The 23,602-nt window shown below is 45.0% G+C and overlaps 1 protein-coding gene across 1 annotated transcript in view; it reads left to right on the forward strand.

Annotated features, from left to right (window-relative positions):
- Window positions 1-2,295: 2,295 nt before the first annotated feature.
- Window positions 2,296-23,602, forward strand: part of PRR5 (proline rich 5 (renal)) — a 56,106-nt gene continuing 34,799 nt past the window's right edge. Inside the window, exons 1-4 of the mRNA XM_010150078.1 lie at window positions 2,296-2,552; window positions 14,619-14,699; window positions 21,273-21,321; window positions 21,988-22,045. Of these exons, the coding sequence (XP_010148380.1) occupies window positions 2,422-2,552; window positions 14,619-14,699; window positions 21,273-21,321; window positions 21,988-22,045 (319 nt within the window). The 5' untranslated portion in view covers window positions 2,296-2,421. The remainder of the gene's footprint in view (window positions 2,553-14,618; window positions 14,700-21,272; window positions 21,322-21,987; window positions 22,046-23,602) is intronic.

Genomic DNA, 23,602 nt, shown 5'->3' on the forward strand with positions numbered 1-23,602 from the left:
GGAAAGAGGGCTTTTTTTCTTTCTCTTGGCATTTGGCATTTTATGAGGAAGCCAAGTACTGCTTTTTGCAGTGCATATCCAAGACTGACACAGCAGCTCCTTGGGTTCAGTCAGTTCAGCGAGTTGAGGATTTTGAGAAGAGACGCAAATGAAATGTTATTCTATAGTTGCTGAGATACTGGCCTCATCAGGGTATGGTTTATAAAGTCTGCGGTGCTGCTGAGGGATCGAAGAGTTAAAAATTCCAAAGACTTAATCCAGTGTAATAACATTTTGCAAGGCCTATCAAACTCACAGCAAGTGAGAAGCAGAAAAGCAACTGATCTAGGTGGAAAATGAAATTAGATGGAATTATATTGCCACAGGTTTTTTCTAACTAGTTGTTTAACTTAACAGGGTAGGCGCACGTTTATCTGAGCCCTCAGCAGAAGCTCAGGCCGAGTTGTGCTCCCCTGGCTCTCTCGGGCTGTATCATCCACAGAAATGGAATGCCCTTCATCCGGTTTGAACAGAGCAGTGTTCTGCTGTATCTCATTTTGGTCACTGATTTGTATGCTGTAGAAGCCATCTCGTTCCTTAGAATACAGCCATATATTGTTGTGTGTGTTTTCCTTTTGCTGCTGTGTACATAGTGGATTGTTGTTCGTTTGTTTGAAGGACTGAAACATCTGGAAGAGACCGGGGATAGCAATGTCTTTGTACGTAGGTTAGAAGTTGAGGTCCCTTCCAAGGGGCAGTGTTACGTGCCATCGACTGTGGTGCTCGTTTGTATACTTGAGGGTTTTGGTGAGGGAAAGACACGCAATACAACAGTAATCCAAGCAGCTGGATAAAACCCTGGCTGCTAAAACGACCACAAGGTAAAAAGGGATCTATTTCCCTGAGTGGTTCTGCAACTGGTTCCTACCATGCTAATACCAAATAGTAAATATTTATATGTAATGAGCTTAGCTGAGATTGGGTAAGTAGTGAGAGGAATCAGTTTTTACTAAAATATGTCAGGAAATGATGCAGAAAGAGCAGGCAGGTCTCGCTGCCAGAAATTACTTTCTCTTGTAAAGTAAGTGTTGCCATGTGGTTTGGACACAAAAACATCCAGTTATAACCTGAGTCTAGACAATAGGTAGTCACACACAAAAAGAGTAATTAGAAAGTGAGGGGGAAAAGGAGGGATAAGTTCTTCTGTACTGCAGCCCCGTTCCAGTGAGTTACTCTGCAAGGAGCCCCCTTTTACCAGACTGTATGCCGTAGGAACAGAAGAACAGTTCTGGCACTCAGGCTCAGTCTAGTGCAAACAGTTTATTTTCTGAGAAGGGAACTGCTGTTTTGTTACGCTGCTTCCCAGCAAATGAGCCAGGCGCTCGTGCATTTGAAACAGAACCTCAGGTGAGTGACGGTGAGCTGAGCCGGGGCTGGAGTCCTGCAGCAGCCTATCCTTCAGCTCCAGTGCTGCAGTCCGAGACAGGAAGATTATTCCTTTGAGGATAAGACACCTGGGGCTTCTGCAGAAACTACGTATGCCCAAGTTCTGCAGCTGTGCTCTCAGTATTAAAAAAAAGGGCAGAGAAAGACAAAGCATCTGGCTCTTCGGTGTGCCACCAAAAATTTCTCAAAATGCTAAACCCCAAACTAGCACCTTTCATTCTGCAGCGGTGTTGGCTGCAAATCCTTTCCGTCTCGCGGCTGAGGTACGCTCTCCTCCGGAGCTGCCTGCCTGGCGTGCCCTGGGGCTTTGCCCTTTGCCTGCGAGAGAAGAGGGGGTGCGGGAGCCTGCCTGCGTTTGCACGCGTGTGAGCGAGAGCGTGTGTGTGCGGTCTCGTAAGGTGGCAGGGCGCCGGCAGTTGTGCAACTTTCCAATAAAGTCTCAGTGCGTCGGTATTGGTTGCTTGGGTGTTTGTTTTTTTTCCTGTCCGTTGCCCTCCAGTTTCATTTCCATTTACGAGTGTGGAGAGAGAGGGAGAGAGGTTGAGAAGCCGTAGCAGACCCCTCCCAAGCCACTGGAGAGCCGCGCAGTTCCCACGACAGGTGGAGCACGCCGAGCGAGATTCCCGGGTGGTGGTGCCCGGGCAGAAGGGGAGGGGAAGCCCAGGCGCTCGGGGCAGCTGCTGGTTGCAAGGGGCCCCTTCAGCACGCTGCGGCAGCAGCGGCCAGAAGTTCCACTTCTATTTTTTGAAAGGACTGGAGAAATTATTAACCACAGTTGATGACGTCAGAGTTGATCTGATTAAAGGTTTGTTTTCTTGCTGGCAGAGGTGTGCTCCGTAGAGACTGGTTCTCTCTTCTTTTTTTTTTAAGTTTCTTTTTTGAACAGCAAACGGAGGGAACTGCTCGCATTGCCGCTGCCGCTGCTCCAGCCGCGTGTGTGTGTGTGTAAACAGGATGGTGTAGCTGTAGCTGCCACACGCAAACACACATTTGACCATGAGGACTCTTCGCAGGTTGAAGTTCATGAGTTCGCCCAGCCTCAGTGATCTGGGCAAGAGAGAGCAGGCAGCCTTGGATGAGCGGGGAACACAGCAGCGACGGGCCTGCTCCAACGCCACCTGGAACAGGTAAGGTCTCGCACGATGTGCCGACTCCCGCGGTTAACGCACAGGTGGCCACTCCGTCGGCTTGCAGGCTGGGCTGCCTTGCTCCCAGCTCGGCGAGGTCGCAGCACCTCGGGCTTCTGCGTTAGTGTGTTACACGTACCGGCGTTCGTGTTGAAGTCAGACGGGAGTGGTGTTTCCCATTGCTGCTAACCTTTCTCTGAAGACTGATAGCAAAGAACCTGTCCTGCCGATGGCTCGGCCTGAGCTTCCTTGTGATGGACAAGGACTTACTTCAAAGGGTCCAGTGACAAATATGTCTTTGTGTCTGTTTAAATACTCTCATTCACTGTTCATTTGGTTTATTTCAGTTTAAAAAGAACCGTATATACACAGCTATTGAAATACATTGGTTTTATCTGCATAACTGTAGACATTGCTGGTTGTTGATACAGACGTGACAAAGTCTACTCAATTTACTCATATTAATACAAATACCTCTCTGTGTATGTGTGCACGCAAGCACACGCACTTTGGACAGGGAAAAATAAGCCCTGATTGTTTTCTTTGTTGTGTTTATACATCTGAATTGTGTTACTGTTTCACAAAAAAGACCCATCCAAACATTTTTTTGAAAATGTGTCACTTAGCACAGATATTCAGAAAGCATCTTAATGACCGTTTTGGTGACACTCTTAAAGATGAGTCCAAGTCTCTTTAAGTCATTAGGAATTACATTCTTAACGTCCTTTTTGAAAATGAAATGCCATCTCCTGGGTCACAGCTTGGAAAGTGTCATTTGTGATGTTTTATAATTGTATGGCGGTACAGCTGTAGGAAGAAAAATGCCAGTGAGCTATAGAGACATTTTTTAAAGGTATTTGAGTTCTGAGCAAAAAAGCCTATTATAAAATAGCACATCTCCTGTCCCTCTCACCACTCAGTTTGTGGTTTCACACCTGCATTATGAATTAGTTTTTTAATGCCAGCAGCACACCAAGCGCTGAAACTGTACTGGTCACAAAAAAGACCCAAGTTTGTACTTAAATGTTGTGCTGTTTGTATGACCTGGAGCTGCCCCTGAGGTCTGGATGATGGTGGTAATTAAAGACTAGATTGGGCTGCCTTGGCTTGTGCCAGTTGGGATTTTGCTTGGCCACTAGCCCCATGGGAAGCAGCAGGGAGTAAAATATGCCTTGGTGGGAACCAGGGTGACAGAATATGGTCCCCAAAGCCGGTTTGTGTTTTTGCTGATGTCTTTAGTTGGCAGGGATTAGCGTTTCCGGGTCTTGCTTGTGGGGATTGAGCCATGGAGGCGGATGCGAATGGAGAGCAGGTCAGGCACCAGACATGTTGGGAGAAGTCCAGGCTTAGGGGCTGCTGATGTTCAAACCAGTGGGTTTTCCTAAATGAGATGGAGCAAGAGTTTGCTGGTTTTAATTCGGGCAGGACAGGTGTAGCTCTGGCCAGGAGTGGTTGCCTGTCAGCAAGCTGGACTTCCGTGTATTTCATCCAAACGGTTAGACAATCATCCCATCGCCTGTTCCTGGAATAGATGTTTGCGAGTCATCCTCTCACCACTTCACGTGAACTCAGGCCTAACCGCCCTTTCCTGCCACGGGTCGCCTTTTCCCTGTGCAGGGACTGCGGAGCCGTCCCTGCCGTTTGGTGGCACGTGCCTCTCAAATGCCTCGGGAATGCTGGCAGAGCTGCTGTTGTGCAGTGTCCGGCTGGTGCTGCCTGCGGCGGCAAGGCAGGTGGGCAGCGCGGATCTACACTAACAGCTGCCTAAAGCTATGGCAAGTGCTGCAGATTATGAGCCAATTGCCACTGCATGGACACAGGGAAGGGGCTTTATTTCTTGCCTAATAGCGCAAGGCTTTCTCCTGAGTGGAAGAGAGAGCGAGGGTCATTCCTCTTTCAGGTACAAAAAGACTTGTATCCTGTCTTGGTTTTAAGAAACTCAGATACACTACAGGCTGTAAAAGCGAAGCTTATCCTCCTAAGAGCCAGGGCTTTAAATGGTGTTGGATTAGTTGTACTAACAAGTTATCCACTGTAGCTTTTGCCTGTCACTGCTGCGTGCCCATCTTGGCATGTGTAACAGGGTCTGGTGCTGAAGGATTCCGCTCTCCTGGAGAGACCCTGTCACCAGCTGGGCACCTAAACTCGCCAGAAATCCTGGGTGGGTTCTGAAAACTTTGGGCTGTGGAAGGTTTTTTTTATTTTTCCCCTGCAAAATTGAAATAACCCAACAGAGGACTAGCATACCACACTTCGGTGCGTGGGAATATGTGTTCTTCCAAAGGCAAGGATTGCCTGTGCTGTTTCATTCTGCGCAATGCTGAGCATCAGAGCTGGCTGATCAAGGAAGTGGAGATGCACCAGCAGAGCTCTTCCCTCTCCCCAAGCCTGCCTGTTCTATATTTGTCTCCTGGTTTCTTGCCTAGTGTTAGCAGCTGTGCCTGGGTGTGGCATGCGTGTATCTGCTTTTCAAAGAGGCTTTGAACCAAGTTAGCCAAAACTGATGTGGGGAGAGGTAAAGCACAACCCCACAGCAGGCCCTGCCCCTAATGAGGCTGCCGATCCCACGCTGAGAGTCGGCCCTTGGAGGTGGAGCGAGGATGGGTCCATGCCTGGGTCCATGCTGAAACGCTTCTGCGCTGGAGTTTTGCTGGTGGGGTCTTCTGCAAGGTCACCCCGGGCTTTCTCTGAGGAGGACGTGCAGTTCCGCAGTCGGGTCGTGGGTGACTGCAGCCTGGCTGCCCAGTGACACCCCCTCCGCCACCTCTGCTCTGTTCATACTGCTCTCAGGCTGGTTATACCATAGGATGCTTGCTGCTTTCTGACCCCCAGGAAAGGCAAACTGCAGGGGCTTAATCGCAGGGTTCCGTGTGCACTCAGTGCTAGCAAGGAAGGTCTCTTCTCCACTGATAACTTTCCTTCACTTCCATACTAAGATGCTGTAAAACTTCTTGACACTGTTAGATCAAAAGGAAATTGGTGCTGAGCCGCTGTCTGCTACTATGCAAATTAGGCGTTAGATCACAGCTTGCTTTCCCATGAACCCCAAATGATTTGTACAGCAACACGGGCAAAGCACATTAACTAGCAACCAACAGCAACACAGTGGAACAGTACAGTTTCGTTACAGCTCACAGAATTTGCACTGGATTAAAATAGCTTAGATTTTTTTCACTAGCATTGTCTTCGATTCCTTTTCTCCCTCCCCTTTTCTGCTTCAGGCAAAAAATGTGGGCTAAATGCTGACTAAACCAATTGGACTGAGAAACCCAGGGTTTTTAATCTTGAGCTTTCAAACCAGGGGGGCCCCTCGCAGGGCAAATAAAATCCATCGCAAGGTTTTCATTCTGACTGAGCTAGCACAGGCTGCCTAGTCAGGAGCTGATACTGTCTGAATTGTGCTGTGGGAAAGTCTCTCATCAAAGACACTTCGATCCTTGTTGGTGTAAGAAAATGGAGAAAATTCAGGGAAACAAAGAGTAGGAGATAGCAAAGAAAAGGAGAAGACCCAGATGAGAGGCTTGTGACATTAGTGAGATCAGCACTAAATCCAAGGAGACCTACAGAATCAGGAAGAGTTTTATGGTTCGGGCTAATTTTTACAGGGTTGTAATACGCACAGTAACTTGCTTTAAAGTAATTTTTACAGTCATGGGAACCATATTTCATCTTCTAATTGAAAATGAATGGTTTTTCAGATAACAGGGAGGCTTTTTCTAGTGAAGAAGATATTCTAGACCAGCATATTTATCTACTACTCAGAAATTTTCTTTCTTCCAGTATTTAGTGTTTATTTAGAAATATTTTTAAATATTTCTGCCTGTCTGAGGATTACCATCTTTTTCCTGACCCTGTATTTGGAGCCCTGTTCAGAGCATTTGGCCGATTGCGTGCATGGGGGGCAGGCAGAGACGAGCTAAGGGGTGGGGAGGAGGGACGGGTGGGTGAAGGGGACTTCCCAGCTGCTCAAGCTACCGCTGCGCCATGGAGCAGATGGTGGAGAACTGCTGCTCCCCATAGCCCTCCAGACGTACTTGCTTGGATGGAGGTATAATTGGACACCAAAATCTCCTTAGTCCCGCACTGTGTAGAGACATTTACTCTTGGTAACACTTCAGGGAGGTCCCTTCGCCTGTCCATCTCAACTTCTTCGTATGGAATAGTGTTTATTGTTGCTGGAGTTCGTAAACTAATGCCTCTCAGACTCTTTGAAGACGAAGTTTTGCAGACTGGCTTATTTTCACTTCTGTGATCCAGTGCGTAATTGCAGCCTGTCCCTCTCTGCAGATTGCTTTGTCGTGGGTAGGAATTTCAGAAACGTAAATGAACGAGGAGCTGCAGACTTGTTTTGAAAGGGTCAAGGCTGCATGGAAAGCCTGCGGCATTGCAGCTGGACTGAAGCTGTGTGGAAGATGGGCTCATCCCAATTGGATTAAGTTAATTCAGAAAAATAAGGTTTTATTCTGGAGCAGGGGTGTCTTCAAGGAGGCTTTGATGCAAGTATATCAGGTTAATTATTCTAAATGAGCCCTAAATCACTTAGTCCCTTTTGAAAATGAAAATGTTCCCTTTAAATACTCGGTACTCACAGGATGTGATTATTCACACTGCATTATTTTTGCACATGGACTTCACTTAGAACTCTGGCAGGGGGAGAATTTGCAAACACTAAATAAAAACCAGTGTATATTTTCACTCATGTTGTTTGCATGTGAAGGTAGTGGCTGCTTTAGAGAAACAGAATTGCCTGTAATTCTGTGCACGGAAGAAAACGTGGGCCGCTTCACCTGCTTTGCCTGGAAATACCAAGCTGCATTTGGGCGTTTCCAAATGGCCACGGTCGAAGCAAACAGGTACAGAATTCAGCCAGACACTTGCAAGGCCAATTTTGCAGCTGTTCCTTAGTTCTGTGGACAGACTGTTTCTGACCTGGAAGAAAACAGTGTTTTAAGAAGGTTTTCCTTCTTGTCTTCTTAAAAATGTCAATGAAAGAAAGGGGGGGTATGTCGGTGTCGGGGGAGCCAGCCTCCCACCCACCAAAGGCAGGGGTGTCTGGGTGGAGAACTAGCAGCTCAAGGGAAATGTACGTTTTGGTGGTATCCAGCTATTTAGGCGGTGGTTTCCCATGCAAAAAAAAATCAGAATCATAAACCCCATCGTCCCAGCCTTGGCACTCGCATTGTTAGGCAGGTTGGAGTGCCATCAGCGAGCATCAAACGTTTTGCTCTGGGTATTTACACCTTCCAGATCCCTTTGTGCTAAAGCAAAAACAGCAGGGAAGGTCTGTGTGTGCTAGAGCTACCATTCCCCACTTTCTGGGTGGCTGAATAGCAAGTCCTAGGGCCGCTGCCTTCTCTGGAGGATCAGGCAAATCTAGAATGAGTAGTCTTCAAAGGGGTGAAGTTTCTTAGGCTGCTGGGTTGATTTTTTTGGCTGTGAGTGCTTTCTTCATTGTAGGTGGTTCTTTTTCGGCAGTCAACAGCGATCTGTGGCAACTGCGGGATACATAGGTACAATACATTGCTCAAGCCATATGACATTTTATCTTAATTCAACACCACTCCCCCCCCAAAACCAAACAAAAGCCACCAAACCACATGTGTTCTCTGCAGTTTTCTGATCCTGATTTCCCATCCTACATCCAGCCTGCTCCAGCCATGCTTCTCGCTTTCCTGCCCACCCACTGACCTGTGAGAAGCCTCCTCCCGGCCTTCTTTCTGCCCCACTGCTGGTCTCTCAAAATGCCACCTTCTAGCCATGGTCTTCACACCAAGTTTGAGTTTTAACGGAAAGGTGCTCGCACAATGTGTCTAAGTGCTTGGATTCAGGTTAAATAATACTGCCACAGCACTTTACCCCAATTCATGCCAGTTGAGGAGCTGGCTAGTGAGGTAGTGTTGTGCTCTCAAGAAATGCCGTCATCTCATTACGCAGAGATTTGCCTTTTCTTACAGCGTGAGGGTGGCCGTAGCTTGTTTCAAAGGTGAACTGCTCAGGTGCACAGAGCTTCCAGGTCCCCCTTGTTCCAGCAGAATAACAAGGAGTGGGGGAGTGTTAGAAATTGCACATTTCCTTACGTAGGAGTAAGCGCAGTGCTGAAGGAGTAGGAGCTTACATCTGCACTTCCGTGGGAAATGTGTCTGTTGGTACAATGCAGCAAACCAGAAGTATTTCTAATCCTGGATCTGCAGTGTGGGGTCTGGTCTTGACTGCAGACAGGAAGCTTAATCAGTACTGAGCAGTGGCAATTCAGGAGCTGACATTTTTCCTGGGCTCTTTTTAGGCTCTTTTTTGTCTCCTCCTGACTGCTTAGTTCTTCTGCACCTTGAGCACACATTTACACACACAGCAACTACAGGGAGGGTATTCAGAGTAACATCAGTGCATGAGGGCACCCTTATTAACCTTCATGTTGTAAAAGAGTTACAGAAGGGAGTTTACAAGGCATTTCCAATTCCGGTTAACTATTAAAATATAAGTTTAATTACATACCTTATTGACTTAAGCCTCAGTGGCGGCTGGTCACAGGCACAAGTAAAGGTGATCCACCCACATCAAGCATCTTGTAGAACTTCTGTGTAAGCAGCAGCTCAGACTTTCTTTACACCAAAGCCTTGTACCATTCTGACTAAACCTTTCTAAACAATCGTTCATTACAGAAACCATAGCGTTACTTTGATTTAAGCAAGGGTTGGGTTTGTTTTTTTCATTAGCTTAAGGTAACTAAGAAGATTTAAGCTAGCCTTTTATTATCCTGACACCGACTTACGCCATCGATACCATCCTGATTATTCTGACTCCTCTAGTTTGCTTCTTGAACAAGTGTAGAGGGCCAGATCTCCATGGCCCTCCTGGGGCAGCTGTCAGCAGTGTGAAGGAAAGCCTGTTTGCTGGTCAGTGTAGCGAGGCCAAGGCTTGTTTTCCAGACACGGCAGTTGTCCGTCACTACAAGGGAGATCCCAGACAGATGAAAAGATCACCGCTAAGATGTTTTATGTTGGTGCAGTTCTACTACATGAGCAATAACGTATGTGCTCAAAAGCTTGCGCTCTCTTTTTTCTTTGAGGAATAATAATGGCCTTGCTAAACTGGAAAGAGAAAACCTCCCCCTTGTTTAGAAAGGAGTGCCAGAGAGGAGAGCACACGCCGGCTTCTAGGAGAGAGATGTAGTCATTCTTCTCTGCAGGCTGGCAGGGAACATTGCAAAGTTCATTTCCGAATCAGAAGAGCGTGTAAAGAATGCTTGTTTTATTCACTACATTAATCGTACTTCACATATTACTCATAATATTAAAATACCCAAGTTGCTTCACTGTATACCAGACACATTTAGCTGCCAATTTTCAAATAATTGTAAATTTAGTGTGTCTGTTTGAGCCAGCCAAAATAACCTGGGTTAGATCATGAGTGTGTACGCTGGGTTAGATCATGTGGGTGTAGGGGAGAAGGAGGGACCACGGGATGTGTGGGTGTGCGTGGTGTAAGTGTGTGGGGTGCTTTTAATACCTTGGAAATGTCACCAAAGGCACAAAAGAGAGAAGAGGATAATGGTTCCTATTTTGATGTGGTTGTGCGTTTCTCTACAGCGGGTCATATCCTTCACCTGCCGCTTTTAATCCCTTTTTCCACAGAACAGGAAAGGGGGCATGGCAGGGACACCTTCCACTAGACCAGGTTGCTCCAAGCCTCATCCAGCCTGGCCTTGAACACTTCCAGGGATGGGGCATCCACAGCTGCTCTGGGCAACCTGTCCCAGTGCCTCACCACCCTCTCCAGGAAGAACTTCTTCCTGATATCCAATCTAAACCTCCCCACTTTCAATTTAAACCCGTTACCCCTTGTCCTGTCACTACAGGCCCATGTAAAAAGTCCCCCCCAGCTTCCTTGTAGCCCCTTCAGGCACTGGAAGGTGCTATAAGGTCTCCCTGGAGCCTTCTCTTCTCCCGGCTGAACAAGCCCAACTCTCCCAGCCTGTCCCCATAGCAGAGGGGCTCCAGCCCTCGGAGCATCTCCGTGGCCTCCTCTGGACTTGCTCCAGCTGGTCAATATCCTTCCAACGTTGTGGGTTCTACAGCTGGATACAGAACTCCAGATGGGATCTCACCAGAGCAGAGCAGAGGGGGAGATTCCCCTCACTTGACCTGCTGGCCACACTGCTCTGGATACAGCCCAGGATACGGTTGGCCTTCTGGGCTGCCAGCGCACACGGCCGGCTCATGTCCAGCTTTTCATCCCCCAGTACCCCCAAGTCCTTCTCCTCAGGGCTGCTCTTGATCCACTCTCCACCCAGCCTGTCCTTGTGCTTGGGATTGCCCCGACCCAGGTGCAGGACCTTGCCCTTGGCCTTGTTGAACTCCATGAGGTTGGCACAGGCCCACCTCTCCAGCCTGCCATCCTGCCATTTCTCTGGATGCCGTCCCTTCCCTCGAGCACGTTGACTGCACCACACAGCTTGGTGTCGTCAGCAATCTGGCTGAGGGTCCACTTGATCCTACCGTCCATGTCACTGACAAAGATGTTAAACAATACCAGTCCCAGTACCGACCCCTGAGGAACGCTGCTCGTTACTGGTCTTCACTCAGACATGGAGCCGTTGACCACCACTCTCTGAGTGTGACCATCAAGCCATTTTTTCCTCCACCGAGCGGTCCATCCGTCAAATCCATGTCTCTCCAGTTTAGAGACAAGGATGTTGTGCAGGATGGTGTTGAAGGCTTTGCACAAGTCCAGGTAAATGACATTGGTTGCCCATCCTTTATCCACCAAGGTCGTGACCCCATTGTAGAAGGCACCATATTTGTCAGGCACGATCTGCCCTTGGTGAAGCCATGTTGGCTGTCACCAATCACCTCCTCATTCTCCATGTGCCTTTGCTTGGCTTTCAGGAGGATCTGCTCCATGATCATGAATAGCAGCAGTTTTACCTTCTGACCCAGTCCTCTGCTTCCAGCAAGCATTGAAAAAGGGTTGTCTTACCATGGACCTGGAAGGGTTCAGTGTGGGTACCTGAGGTTCTCAGGCACACATCACTGCTGCTTGAGTATCCCACTCCACTGCAGTAGGAGCAGCTGCATGTGGCTGGATCTGGCCCTAAGTGGGCCAAGCTCGCTTGCCATTAGGAATCGGGCTTCATCCCTCTGGAGACCTTGCAAACAGGTGTCACCTTTAGCTCTTCTGCACAAGACAGGATGACTGCAAATCCTGGTACCTGGGATGGACAAATCTGGTCCTGGTTTTGCTTTCCAGTGGCCTGAAACTGGCTGTTGCTCCATTGCACAAGAATCCAGTGCCATGGGAGCAGAGGGAGGTCATCTGCAAAGCTCTGAAAAATGTTGTTGCAGAGTTGCTGGTAAAACCAGATCCCCAAGGGGGGAAATGTATGGTGCAGCTTGTGAACCTCTGATCTTTGCATCAGAATTTTTAGGAGTGATATGCAAGTCGGTGGCCCCCAAATACCCCTCCTGAGCACCCCTGTGGCTGGTTGTTGCTGTTCCTCACTCCTGCTGATTACAGACTGGGAGGTGCCATGCAGAGTGAGAGCTGAACAGGGAGATGGTGCAGAGCAGGAAGACTTTTGACCCATCCTTTTTTAAAAATAAGCCCTAAGGTGTCATCTACCCTTCTCAAGTGCAACATTGAACAGAAAGAGCCACACACCAAAATCTGTATTTTCCCTTTGCAGTCAGTAGGATTCTGAAGGAAGAAGACCAAAACAGTGACAATGATAACATGTAGTGCTGTAATTGACAATGCCATTCATTGCTTTTGTTATGATCTTCATAAATGTGTATCTGGAAACACCCTTTAGCAGTCAGTGTCATCATCATTATTTTATATGTGGGGTAAAAGAGACAGATAGAAATGAAGTAACTTGCAGTCACTGCCAGTGGTGGGAATGGCCATTTCAGTAAAGCAGTCATGTTAGAAACCAAGTAGCAGTAGTATGAGCAGTGGATTGTATAAAGGCTGCTTTCTTGTGGTGTTAGCATTGTGAAGTTAAACATCTGTGTGCTTGTCAAATAAAGGTTGAGCTCACCCTGCAGCCACTACAAGATGCTCCTTCTACCCCAGCTGAAACCTGAAAGACCTTAATGTTTTGGGAACTCGCACTCCACAGTTACATGTGGTAGAGGTTGCCAACTGGTTCCAAAAGTGGAGGAATCCACTCGTCCTGGCTGGACGAGGCATTGAGCAACCTGGTCTAGTGGAAGGTGTCCCTGCCCATGGCAGGGGGGTTGGAACTAGATGATCTTTGAGGTCCCTTCCAACCCAAACCATTCCGTGATTCTATGAATGGGGATGAGCTGACAGTCGGAGGGACCACCTGAGTCTTGGAGTCAAAACTGAGTCTATTAAAGGTGGCACTGGGTTGGGAAAGGAGACTTCTACGCCCTTGTGGTAATGCTGGAACAGGTTTGGTCTTACCTTTGACTGGCATTTCTTTACCTTTGTCCTCAAACATAAGCTTGGTGATTTGGGCTGGTGTGTCATCACACTAATCGTGTCAGCTCTATTTCAGGAGCATTTGGGGCCTCTTCTTGAAGCACATACTCATTTCAGTAATCCTTTGAGCTGTGGTGCTGTTAAGTTCATGAGACCAGTAAGCATCCATCCTGCAGTACCTGGCAGGTTTTTACCATTCAGTGTCCTAGAATTTATGGGGCTGGTGGCCATACACCCCAGGGACAGACAGTGTCAGGTATCATAGAACCAGAGAATGGTTTGGGTTGGAAGGGACCTTAAAGACCATCCAGTTCCAACCCCCCTGCCATGGGCAGGGACACCTTCCACTAGACCAGGTTGCTCCAAGCCTCATCCAGCCTGGCCTTGGACACTTCCAGGGATGGGGCATCCACAGCTTCTCTGGGCAACCTGTCCCAGTGCCTCACCACCCTCTCTGGGAAGAAATTTTTCCCGATATCCAATCTAAACCTCCCCACTTTCAATTTAAACCTGTTACCCCTTGTCCTGTCACTACAGGCCCTTGTAAAAAGTCCCCCCCAGCTTCCTTGTAGCCCCTTGAGGTACTGGAAGGTGCTATAAGGTCTCCAATGGGCGTGTGACTCTGTGCTGAGCTGGGTAATTTTGTGGTCCCAGTCCCACCTTTCATTGCGTCTGAATGCAGCAGGTCACCACCGCTAAGCAACAGCTGCTTGCGGAACAGTTACAAATGGCAATGGAAATAAAAAAGGAGCGTTTTTGTAGGGCAGGTGGTTGGCCTGTGCCTTGCACGTGGTTGGCCTGTGCCTTGCACATGGCTGCCTCTCTCGCTGCCCACCTTAGAAAGTCCAGACCTGCCGTTGTTTCAGCGCAGCCTTGGTTTTGCCTTTAGCTGGAGCAAAAGCGTACATCTTTGAGAAATGAGTAAGTGGTAATAGGAAACGGTCTTTTTAACCAATTGCCCCTTTTCTATTGTTTCATTTTTGAAAATGAATGGGATTGGTTAAATGGATTTAAAATTCGTAATTGTCCAGTATTTCTTTCTTTTTTTTTTATTTTTTAAGAACTACCCATTCTTTGGATTCCGTTCTAGTAAAGGGATGCCATATTTGTGGGGTAAACTTCAGGTATGGTGTCCAGCCTGGGTAAATGCTGACTGGTTGATAAAGAAATCAAGTTACCATAGATCAGAATAATATATGCCAACAGTGCTGGGAATATCATCACTGATGCCCTGGTGAAGCTGTTAACTGTCTCTGTGGTGAGCCACAGAAACAAAATATACTTTAAAATACTGAAAATATACTTAATGTATGAATATATTAAAAGTTATGCTTTAAAATAAAAGCTAAAATAAGTAAGCCTAAGTGTTCTGAAATTGTTGATTTCAGATGTGCAACTGTTGAAGTTACTGAGCTGGAACAAAACAAAAAGAACTGATTTTCAAAGGCATCATCTATTTTCTAGGCAACATTTCACTTTAAGGCATCTGGGATGGGGTACCAGAAGTCATCTGACTTTTTTAAAGGTCCTGCAGTGTCTGGGCAGAGATATTAGGCTTATTGAGGAGGTGATACCCTTCTGAAATGCGACTGGTCGCTAATGGCTCCTACTGTCCTCTTTCAGTATCCACAATGGAGTAATAGCCGTGTTCCAGCGTAAGGGTCTCCCGGACCACGAACTTTACAACCTCAATGAAGGAGTCAGGTAAGAGACTCGACTCTACGCAGCCAGCGTGCACAGTACTGTTTGCTAGCACTCGCACTTGGAAGTGTCCACAGCAGGATTATGGTGGGGTTTTTCCCAGTGGTGGTTTCAACCGGTACAGTCAGTTTGGCTTCAGTGACTAGCTGTTGGTGGTGTGTGCCAACACCTCGCTGTGTTGCGGGAGCTGGGTTCCTCCTTCTACAGGGGAGATATTTAGCCACGAGGAGGATGGATTATTTCAGAATCTGTCTTTTTGTACTACTGGATTGAAACTAAGGGAAAACCTGGACTCTTCTTGTAATGCAGCCCTATCCCACTGCAATGATGCTGCCCTTTCCATAGGTGCCAGGCCAGGCTTGGAGGTGCTTCCCTTGCATCCGTGTAAGATGTAGAGCCTCCAAGCGCTCAGTGCAACATGGCAAGGAAAGATGTCATGCCTGGTTGTCCCTTACATCTAGCTGCTCCTTCCGCATCTTGAATATGCTGAGAGTGTTATAAAGCCGTCTTGTCAGCACAGTGACCTGAGTAATGCAGGTTAAGGTTCCTGTTTCTTTCCCACACTGGGATGATACTGTGTGCAGCAGACTAAATACACCTAGTGAGATATGTAACGGGAACTGTTTTTCCCTAATAAAGAAAAAAAAAGAGGTGAAAATAATTACTATTTGAGTTATTTAATTATAGTTGAAAAGAAAAGTTTACTAAGAGGTAAGCTGATACCTGGATTTACAGTACTTCACTTTTACTACTTTTTCTAGCACTTATTATTACTTACTAAACTAAACCCTCTCTCACTGACAAGGGCGAGATAGCAGATTTCCTTTTAGAAATTTGTCCCAGCGCTTTGTAAAATAAACAGTAGGCAAGAGGCTGCACTTACAAAAGACAGACAACTTCTTATATTCCCTATCTATCTTCAGATAAGAGCCTCCATGATTCCCTTTCAGCTTGTTCCCACTCTGTCCAAGCACTGGAGTCTGACAAAATCCACAGAATATCCAGATATTTTGGGATTATCTGTCCCTGTCTGGTTCCCAGTCTGGGTTACCTGGTCCAGTCTGGTTCCTTTAATTGTGGGAATATCTTTAGAGAAGTCCAGGCAGATGACGTTTGGCCTGTGATCTCTCTTTTCCCTTCTCTCTGTGTCTTTCTGAAATTAAAAGAAACAATCTGCAGTTATTTCTTACTTCTCTAGGGAGAAAATGACATACAAAGAATAGCTTTTCTAGGATGGCTGTCAGTTAGTATGATCGTCAGTCATTTTGAGTTAGTTATTGGAACAATGGTTGATCATTATTACTGTAAGTGCAGTTAGGATTCTTCAGCTTTATCTGAATGACAAAAAATGGTAGTTCAGGGTTGAGATTTCCTGGCCCAGTGCATTTGCTTCAGGATGCTGGTCTGCTAGTGAGGGATAGAAAAGAGAAGATCATCTGCTTATGTTACAGGGACAAATACAGTCATGTATGAACCAGCAGATAGAGATGTTACGTGTCGAATTGTGCCCATGTTTTGCTTTCATTAACCCTGCACCATGATGATGTTTGATAATAAAGTTGTGTAAATTTATTGCAGCATGTCAGGCAGCCAAGCAGGCAAGCTGACTACAGCTAGGCTGATACTTTTACCATTTTATGATGGGCTTTGCTGCTGCATGATAGGCCCATTTTGTTTTGTTAGGGTAAGGATAAGGCTGCTTTGTTATCTCCTCAGCTGGTTGCTCAGCTCAGGGAGAACGCCTGGTGACTCATACCTGAGCTGATAGACAAAATATTGTGAAATCTAGACCTCAGCTAGAGAGCTGCTGTTGTAAAGGAGGCAGCAGCAGCGTAACACTCCTGGGCTGAGCGAGCGTTTGGTGAGATGCAGCATGGCTTTCAAGGCTGGTTCTTGTCTACTGCTGCTTTGAGGTTGTTTCCTCTTGCCTCCGACTTGGCCTGAACAGCCTCCTAATTTATTGCCAAAAGCTGTTCATCTTCTCAGTGACAACTCTGCATTTTTGTGAAGCTTCTTGTGTGTGTCCAGCTTGTTTCATTCATTGAAAAAAGCTGAGAAGAGAAAACTGTGACAGGACAGGGGACACAACAGCCAAAAGATCTCTCTCTGGAGGCGAGGATGGTCATAGTACGTTTTAAACATGCCTCTTCACATGTCCAGCCATGACCTCTTCACAGAAGCTGCTGCGCTCCTGCGTGTGCTTCATTTTATTGCTGGCCATAGTCAATAACTTTTCAGGGCCTCCTGACTATTTGCAAATAAAGCCCTTTTGCCTCAGTTAATTTCAGCTCAAAACCTAACTAAGAAATTATTGATTTCAGACATAACAAAAATATCTGGCTTACTACTATTGTTATTTAATAAAAAATAACTTTCTTTGGGTTAATGTTATTATTGAACGCAAAAATGTCTGATTCATTAACATGACCTCAGAAGTGGACCAAGTGTCTGTTTGCCTTAGAGTTGTTTGAGATGCATTTTCCCCTCCCATACATAAGTAAAAAGAAACAAACAGCCAGTATTTCCACTGGGCAGAATCTGAGCGTGGAACCGTTCAGGTAAATGATTAGTATCTACCTTTTTTTCAAGAGTTATAGGACAGTAAAAGAAGTTATTTTATTTTACCACTTTAATTAGAGCAGATTCTAGATACTTTTCATAATTAAACCGTGAATTTCCAAGTTGACTCAGAGTCCAAGTGTAAATGTTTGAACAGTTAGGCTGTGCCCGCAATATTTGCACACCATCCTTTTGACTCAGGAATGTCGGGTATATTCAGCTACTGTATGTCACATACGTGCAAACAAGTGCGTATAACTTCCTTTCCTGAGGACGCATCTCGAGTCGATGAACTCTGCTTACGTGTGCACTGATTATTTAAGAAAACACCAGTGGGTACAGATCCGTACAGTACCATTTACATTTTTTCTAGGTTTGGCTTATAAAATCTGCTACACATTTACACTGATGCGTTTTGACACCATTCTTGCATTCCTCTGGAAAGCGGCCTTAAATATGGAGTTATGTAGCACGCAGAAGCCCTACTACCAAGGAAGTCACTGTATGACCTGAGTCTCTCTCATGTTGCTGTAACTCCTCACTGACTCTGCTGAAGCTAATGAAGCACAGTAAGGTGGTGAGAAGATACTCCAGTCACTGAGAGTCTCACCAGTGTATGGCCTGTATATGACTTCTTCTGAGACCTTACTAGGTGATTTAATAAGGGATTGATTCAAAAGTCAGGCAATAAAAATCTATATGCATATACTTACTGTTTAGTGTTTCTCCTGGTGCACGTGTATGGTATGAGTAATCGTTTGGTGTTTTTTTCCTTTTCCTGTCATGTACCGTATCTCATTTCAGAGTGTTTATTTACACCACTGGTAAATCAAGGAAGAAAAGAAAGGAAAGGGAAACACAGTGGAAGCAGGATGTGTTGTATTAAAGCTAATATGTATTTATAGCTGCGCTTTTTCTGAGTTTCAGGATACTGGCTTAATGCAAACAAACCACATTTTTAGTGGCATTTCCTCCTTCGTAGCAAGTATTCAAACCCAGCAAAATCACTTGTTTCTATTTGCTTCATTTATTTAATTAATAAACCAAAATCAGATATTATACAGAGCTAGACTTTCCATTCCAAGTAATGCTGCAAGAGTTAATTTCAAAATAAACCAAAGAAGCGACAGCAGGAAGCTACAAAAAAGTCAGTAGCTATTTTAGCATATTTTATGTGAATTATATTATCATCTTAAATTATGAAGCCATTAAGTGGCAGTGAAGACCTGATATCAGTGATGTACAAGCTTCTTAAGAGTGCAAAATGGCTGGCTTCAAAATCAGATGTACTTGAAATAAAATCTCCTATCTGATCAGGGATCTCCTTTAGGTTTGATCAGATTTTTACCTGGATGCCGCCACAGTGCCCACATATCTAGATAAGGTTATTCAGTAATCTGACCTATCCAGGATCTGACAGGTGTCAACCTCACTGATTCTTGTTAAAGGAAATTAAGCAAGGATGAAAAAGAAAATAGCAAGCAATGTCTTGGATCCAGTGTTGTTGCAGATCTCTCTTAAATGAGTACAGAGAACATCAAACACGTGTTCTGATGTGGCCTGAGGGCCTTGCTGTTTCACCAGAAATTAATTAAGCAGCATGAAGTATCTGTATTATCAGGAGTTCAAAGTGCAAGATGCATTAGTTGTGCTGTCAGTTCTTCTTCCACCCTGTAAAGAGAGATGCTAATGTAGTCGTAGTGCTGCTTGGTGTGATGCAGTCCAGTGCATGTAATTAACTACAAGCTGGTTGTTTAGTTCATTCACAGCTGAAAAAAAAGGAAGTGTGGTGGGATTTTGTTTTATCAGAGGGCTGGTTGTTGGATAAGTGGAACACCTTTTTGTGTTTCCTGCTCTAAATGCCAGGAATTATTAGTAGGAGCCTAAACATGAAAGGAGGATGTATTTGCAAATCACCTGTTCAAGACTATGAGGAATCTAGCACTAGACTTCTAAGAGCTGTTAGCTTGAGGAGAAGGTAGAAAATTAAGCAGATCCTGTCAGCATAATGTATCAGTATTTTTTTGAAACAGTGTCACAAAGAGATATCTGGGAATAAATTGCTTTTACTATAGCATATAGTTGCTATAGTTGCTATAGTATAGTTTTACTATAGCATATAGTTCACTATATTCAAAAGTGAAACTTGCTTGTTATTTTAATCTAAAAATGGTTTATCTATACATGTTCAGAGTAAGAAAAAACTTTAGTTCCATCACTTGGCAATCCAGAAAAAAATCACACCACGTGGACAGTGACTTTGAGTGAGCATGGCATGATTTGCTTATAGCATTCTTGTACTCATTGATGTGCTCTTAAGGCTTTGAGGCTTTAACAGTCTCTGGGGAAGGTGAGGTTTAACCCCTGCCAAGGGCTTGTCAGTGGGTACCACTGATGATGGAGTCGCAGTGCACTGCAAGGGTTTACCTCTCCATGTGCTGCAACAGCATGCTGAGAGTGCTGGCAATACACTGGCCATTCCTGGCAATCAGAGACCTGTGGCTAAAGCCTGAGCTGCCTTTAAAAATTTTTGTCCGTAGTTAGTTTGAATTAATTAGGTTTCTAGCAGAAAAGGGTTTTGATGCTTAGGAGCATTCAAACCCTTCCTATTGTTTATTTTCTATTTCATTTATGCCTGGAGTTTTTCCACTGGGAGCTGAGCCCAGCATGGACATGTGCTTAAGGATAAATAAATAAGATGCTGTATTTCAGCCTCCTGAAGACTGACCTGCTCTTCCTTTCCCTGAACTTTCAGAAGATGTCAAGAGGCTGTGCTGAAGCATGGCTGTGGCAATAAAAACATCGGATTCAACTCCTGCAGACTTTTTCATGGAGCGTAGGGATATGCTGGACTTTTTAAACCAGACATGTATTTGTTTACTAGTTCAATAATTTGATTAAATAGTTATTTGTTAGGTAAAGACATAACCAAAAGGGATAGATGATAACATGCTACCAAATATATAATTTACATAACTACCCTAATTGAGGTGGGTGTTTAGATTTTAAGTCGGATTTGACCTCATTTCTTCATGGGACCTGAGGTGGTCACACAGAGACAGGTTTTCAAAAGAGCTCCAGCCCAGATTTGCAGATGTTCAGAAAGCCCAGCTGGGGCTACATTTTTATAAGGTCTTATTTATGCATCTAAGTAGCGACCTGAGTGCAGAGAAGTATATCTGGCATCCAGCGTCGGAGACCTAAATGACATACAGCTTTCTAGCCACGTAGTGGGTTCTACCTGGATACGACCATTGGGCTTGTGGTTCGGGTTGAATTCAGTTTCTGAATCTGAAGGTTGTTTGTGGGGATTTTTTGCATGTGAGTTTGGTTTGCTGTCTGAGATTGCTTTGGGCGTAGAGAATTGAGGAAAGGCAGAGCAACAAAGTCCTACTGAAACCGCATGAAACTTCAGATGTGGTGGGTCTCCTGAGTGGAAGATAGTGACCCTTTCAACAAAAACTGGCCAGGTTTCACACCTGCAACAAAACCCACGGAATACTGTCCTGCTTCGGGTTTCCCTCTAAACATTTTGTCACAGCTCTTTTTTTTCAACCTTACACAGGACAGGGATGATTTGGCTCTGAGCATGTCAACCAAGACACATGCTTGTTTTTTGGGTCAGGCCCACAGATGGGCAGAGAGCACCAGGAGTTCTCCCACGTCTGCAACACCAGGCCCCAGTGAAGCCCTGGCAGAGCGGGAGAACATTTTTAAAAGGCTTAGATGTAGGATGGAAAGCATTCTCTTTTTGGCAAATCTCCATTTCCTTTCGTATGTATTGGTGCAACTGCGCCATCTAAAAGCACAGCAAGTATTTTTCAACACACGGAGATGCTGGTTGGGAACCTTGGTATTGTTGACCCTGTTTGCTCTATTGGGAGTTAGGCATTATTGACAGGCTCTGTGCTCATATGAAAATATTTTGCTATTAGTGACTTCCTCTTTTCCTTGCAGTGCACAGCTAACACAATTTGCTGATTACACAGATCCTTTTCTTACTCTTTTTTAATACAGGCAATTATTGAAAACAGAACTGGGATCCTTTTTCACTGAATATCTACAGGTAGGCATGTGTTTTCTTGCCTTTAAATCAAATTTAAATCAGAATTCATTATATGCCTCTGAGCAAAATCATTTCACCCACTCTCTATGCTTATCTGGAGCCCCTTGAAACCATTCAGAGATGTCTACTGGCTTCTCTGCATTCTGGCATTCATGGACCAATGAGATTTGGATTTTATATATATGTATAGTTAGATAGTGAACACCCAAGTCGTGGAACAGATTTGTGCAGTCTGTGTGTTTCTGTATGACATTGCTGGTTTGTTGTAGACTTCAGACATTCTCTTTTAACTTAAAATTTAAGTTCCTGAGTGAACCAATGAAGTTCAGTTAATTAATTAAGTATAGTTAATAGGAAAGACATTTGGCAGTAAGTACACACTGTCTGTTGAAGCACTACTCTTTCTGCATCTCTAAGAGGACATGCTTTGTGGGTCAGCCATTAGGAGTTTGAGAAACATTTTGTACTGCACAGAATACGTGCTGTATCCTAAAAGCAGGAGGTGATTCTGCCATCATCGGGCAAGTGTCCCAAGTGATTTAAGCAAGATGGACACAGGATAAAGGGCCCCCTTCATTGTCAGAACTTAAGAATGAACAAAATGTGAAATACAGTGGCTGTAGGGAAGTACTGAATGACTAAAGGTAATCTACATTTTATTTACAGAATCAGCTGCTCACAAAAGGCATGGTGATCCTAAGGGACAAGATCCGATTTTATGAAGGTAACTTGGATTTTAGCGTGGCTGTCTATGTCTGTCACAGGAGTTTTAGCAATGCATTCTGGAGGCAGCATGATGCTTTCCACTGTCTTCCCGGGCCTATGGATTAGCCTGTACCAATTTGTTGCTGCAGACTGTAGTTGTGTCCTGCTTTGGTGTTCCCATTGGCTTTCATCAAGGAGAGGTGATTGCCTAGAGCCGCAGTGAGGGAGTAAAGGAAAGATTACCTCCAGCATGGACACTTACTTCTCCTTCAGTTCTTGCCTGCTCAGTGTTAAGGAAAACTGGAAAAATACAATAAATAAAAAACTAAGCACTAAGGTCCCAGTTAGTAGATGTGTCTGGCTAAGTTCAAAATAATGCTGTAGGTTAAGAGTTATTCTGGATTCATGTTTACCTAAACAAGGTCAGACACTGTCTCTTATTTTACAGTCAAGGCTCCATTTGTCTGTCTGTACCTTATGGGAATAAACGTCAAGGATAACCTCCACCCGATGTGTTGTTTCACAGTCACCCTCATTTTGTGTCCTGTGCTGTTGTGCGGCATTTAAATATGCTGTTTTGTCCTAGGCATAGGCATATGTCACCCAAGGGTGACATGGTGTCAGAATATCTTCAAGAATTATTGCCCATCTAAACAGTCTGAAGATCTCTGGAGAGTCTTGAGGCAGTTTTAAGAGAATTGCGTCTTTCCTTCTCCAAAGCTGCAGTCATAATACCACTTAGTCTAAAGACACCGTTTAAGCAGTATCCTGGAGACAACGGTTTCCATTAGTTTCAGATATCTATAAATCCTGAATGTGAGCCTTCATTACTGACAGTACTGTTGGTCCGATTAAGATGGTGCTGTGGGACCCAGCTTTTCTGATGAAAAGACAATAGCCCTGAATACCACAAAAAGAGAACAATTTTCACATTAAAAAGAACAAACAAAAAACCAACAAAAAGAAACAGTACCCAAAGTCTTCTAAGCTGAACAAAGAATTCCTCAGTAATATAAAATAACAGCTTGGAGAACACAAGGGGAACCATAAGGATCATGAGACCTTCATAGCACTTTGTAAATCACCAAGGAAGTTGTTTTTTTAAGGGTCAAATTGGCAGATTAAATGCAGAGACCTACCAGAGTCCAACCTCTTTTTATTCTGGTTTTCCTAGCTTGAAAACCAAAAATACTATCTCTGATGTTTCAGATCAAAGCTGAGATGAAAAATTGAAATGTAAGACCACTTGGCTTTCAAATGTAGGAGCATGATCAGCAAATACCAGATTTCAGCAAGCCATTAAGTTCATTTTGGTTTTGAATTTGGTGTATCATTTTGTGATTGCGGCTTAAAATAGGGTCAGAAATGCTGGTAAGGTGAGGATGAAATGGGTCATGTTTTTTCCAAGTCTGTCCTTGGAGATGTCAGCTTTCTGAACCTGGCAAGTTACAGGGGGTAGGTGTAATGTAGGAATCTCATTCGGAGACAGAGGTCTCTGACAGACAGCTTTCTGTTAGCTTGCCTGGGGAGCTACTGATGGAGCTGTGTTTCCAATGCTGGAATTTGGGTTTCCTGG

This window comes from Eurypyga helias, unplaced genomic scaffold, assembly GCF_000690775.1.
Source record: "Eurypyga helias isolate BGI_N326 unplaced genomic scaffold, ASM69077v1 scaffold4354, whole genome shotgun sequence".
NCBI lineage: Eukaryota > Metazoa > Chordata > Aves > Eurypygiformes > Eurypygidae > Eurypyga > Eurypyga helias.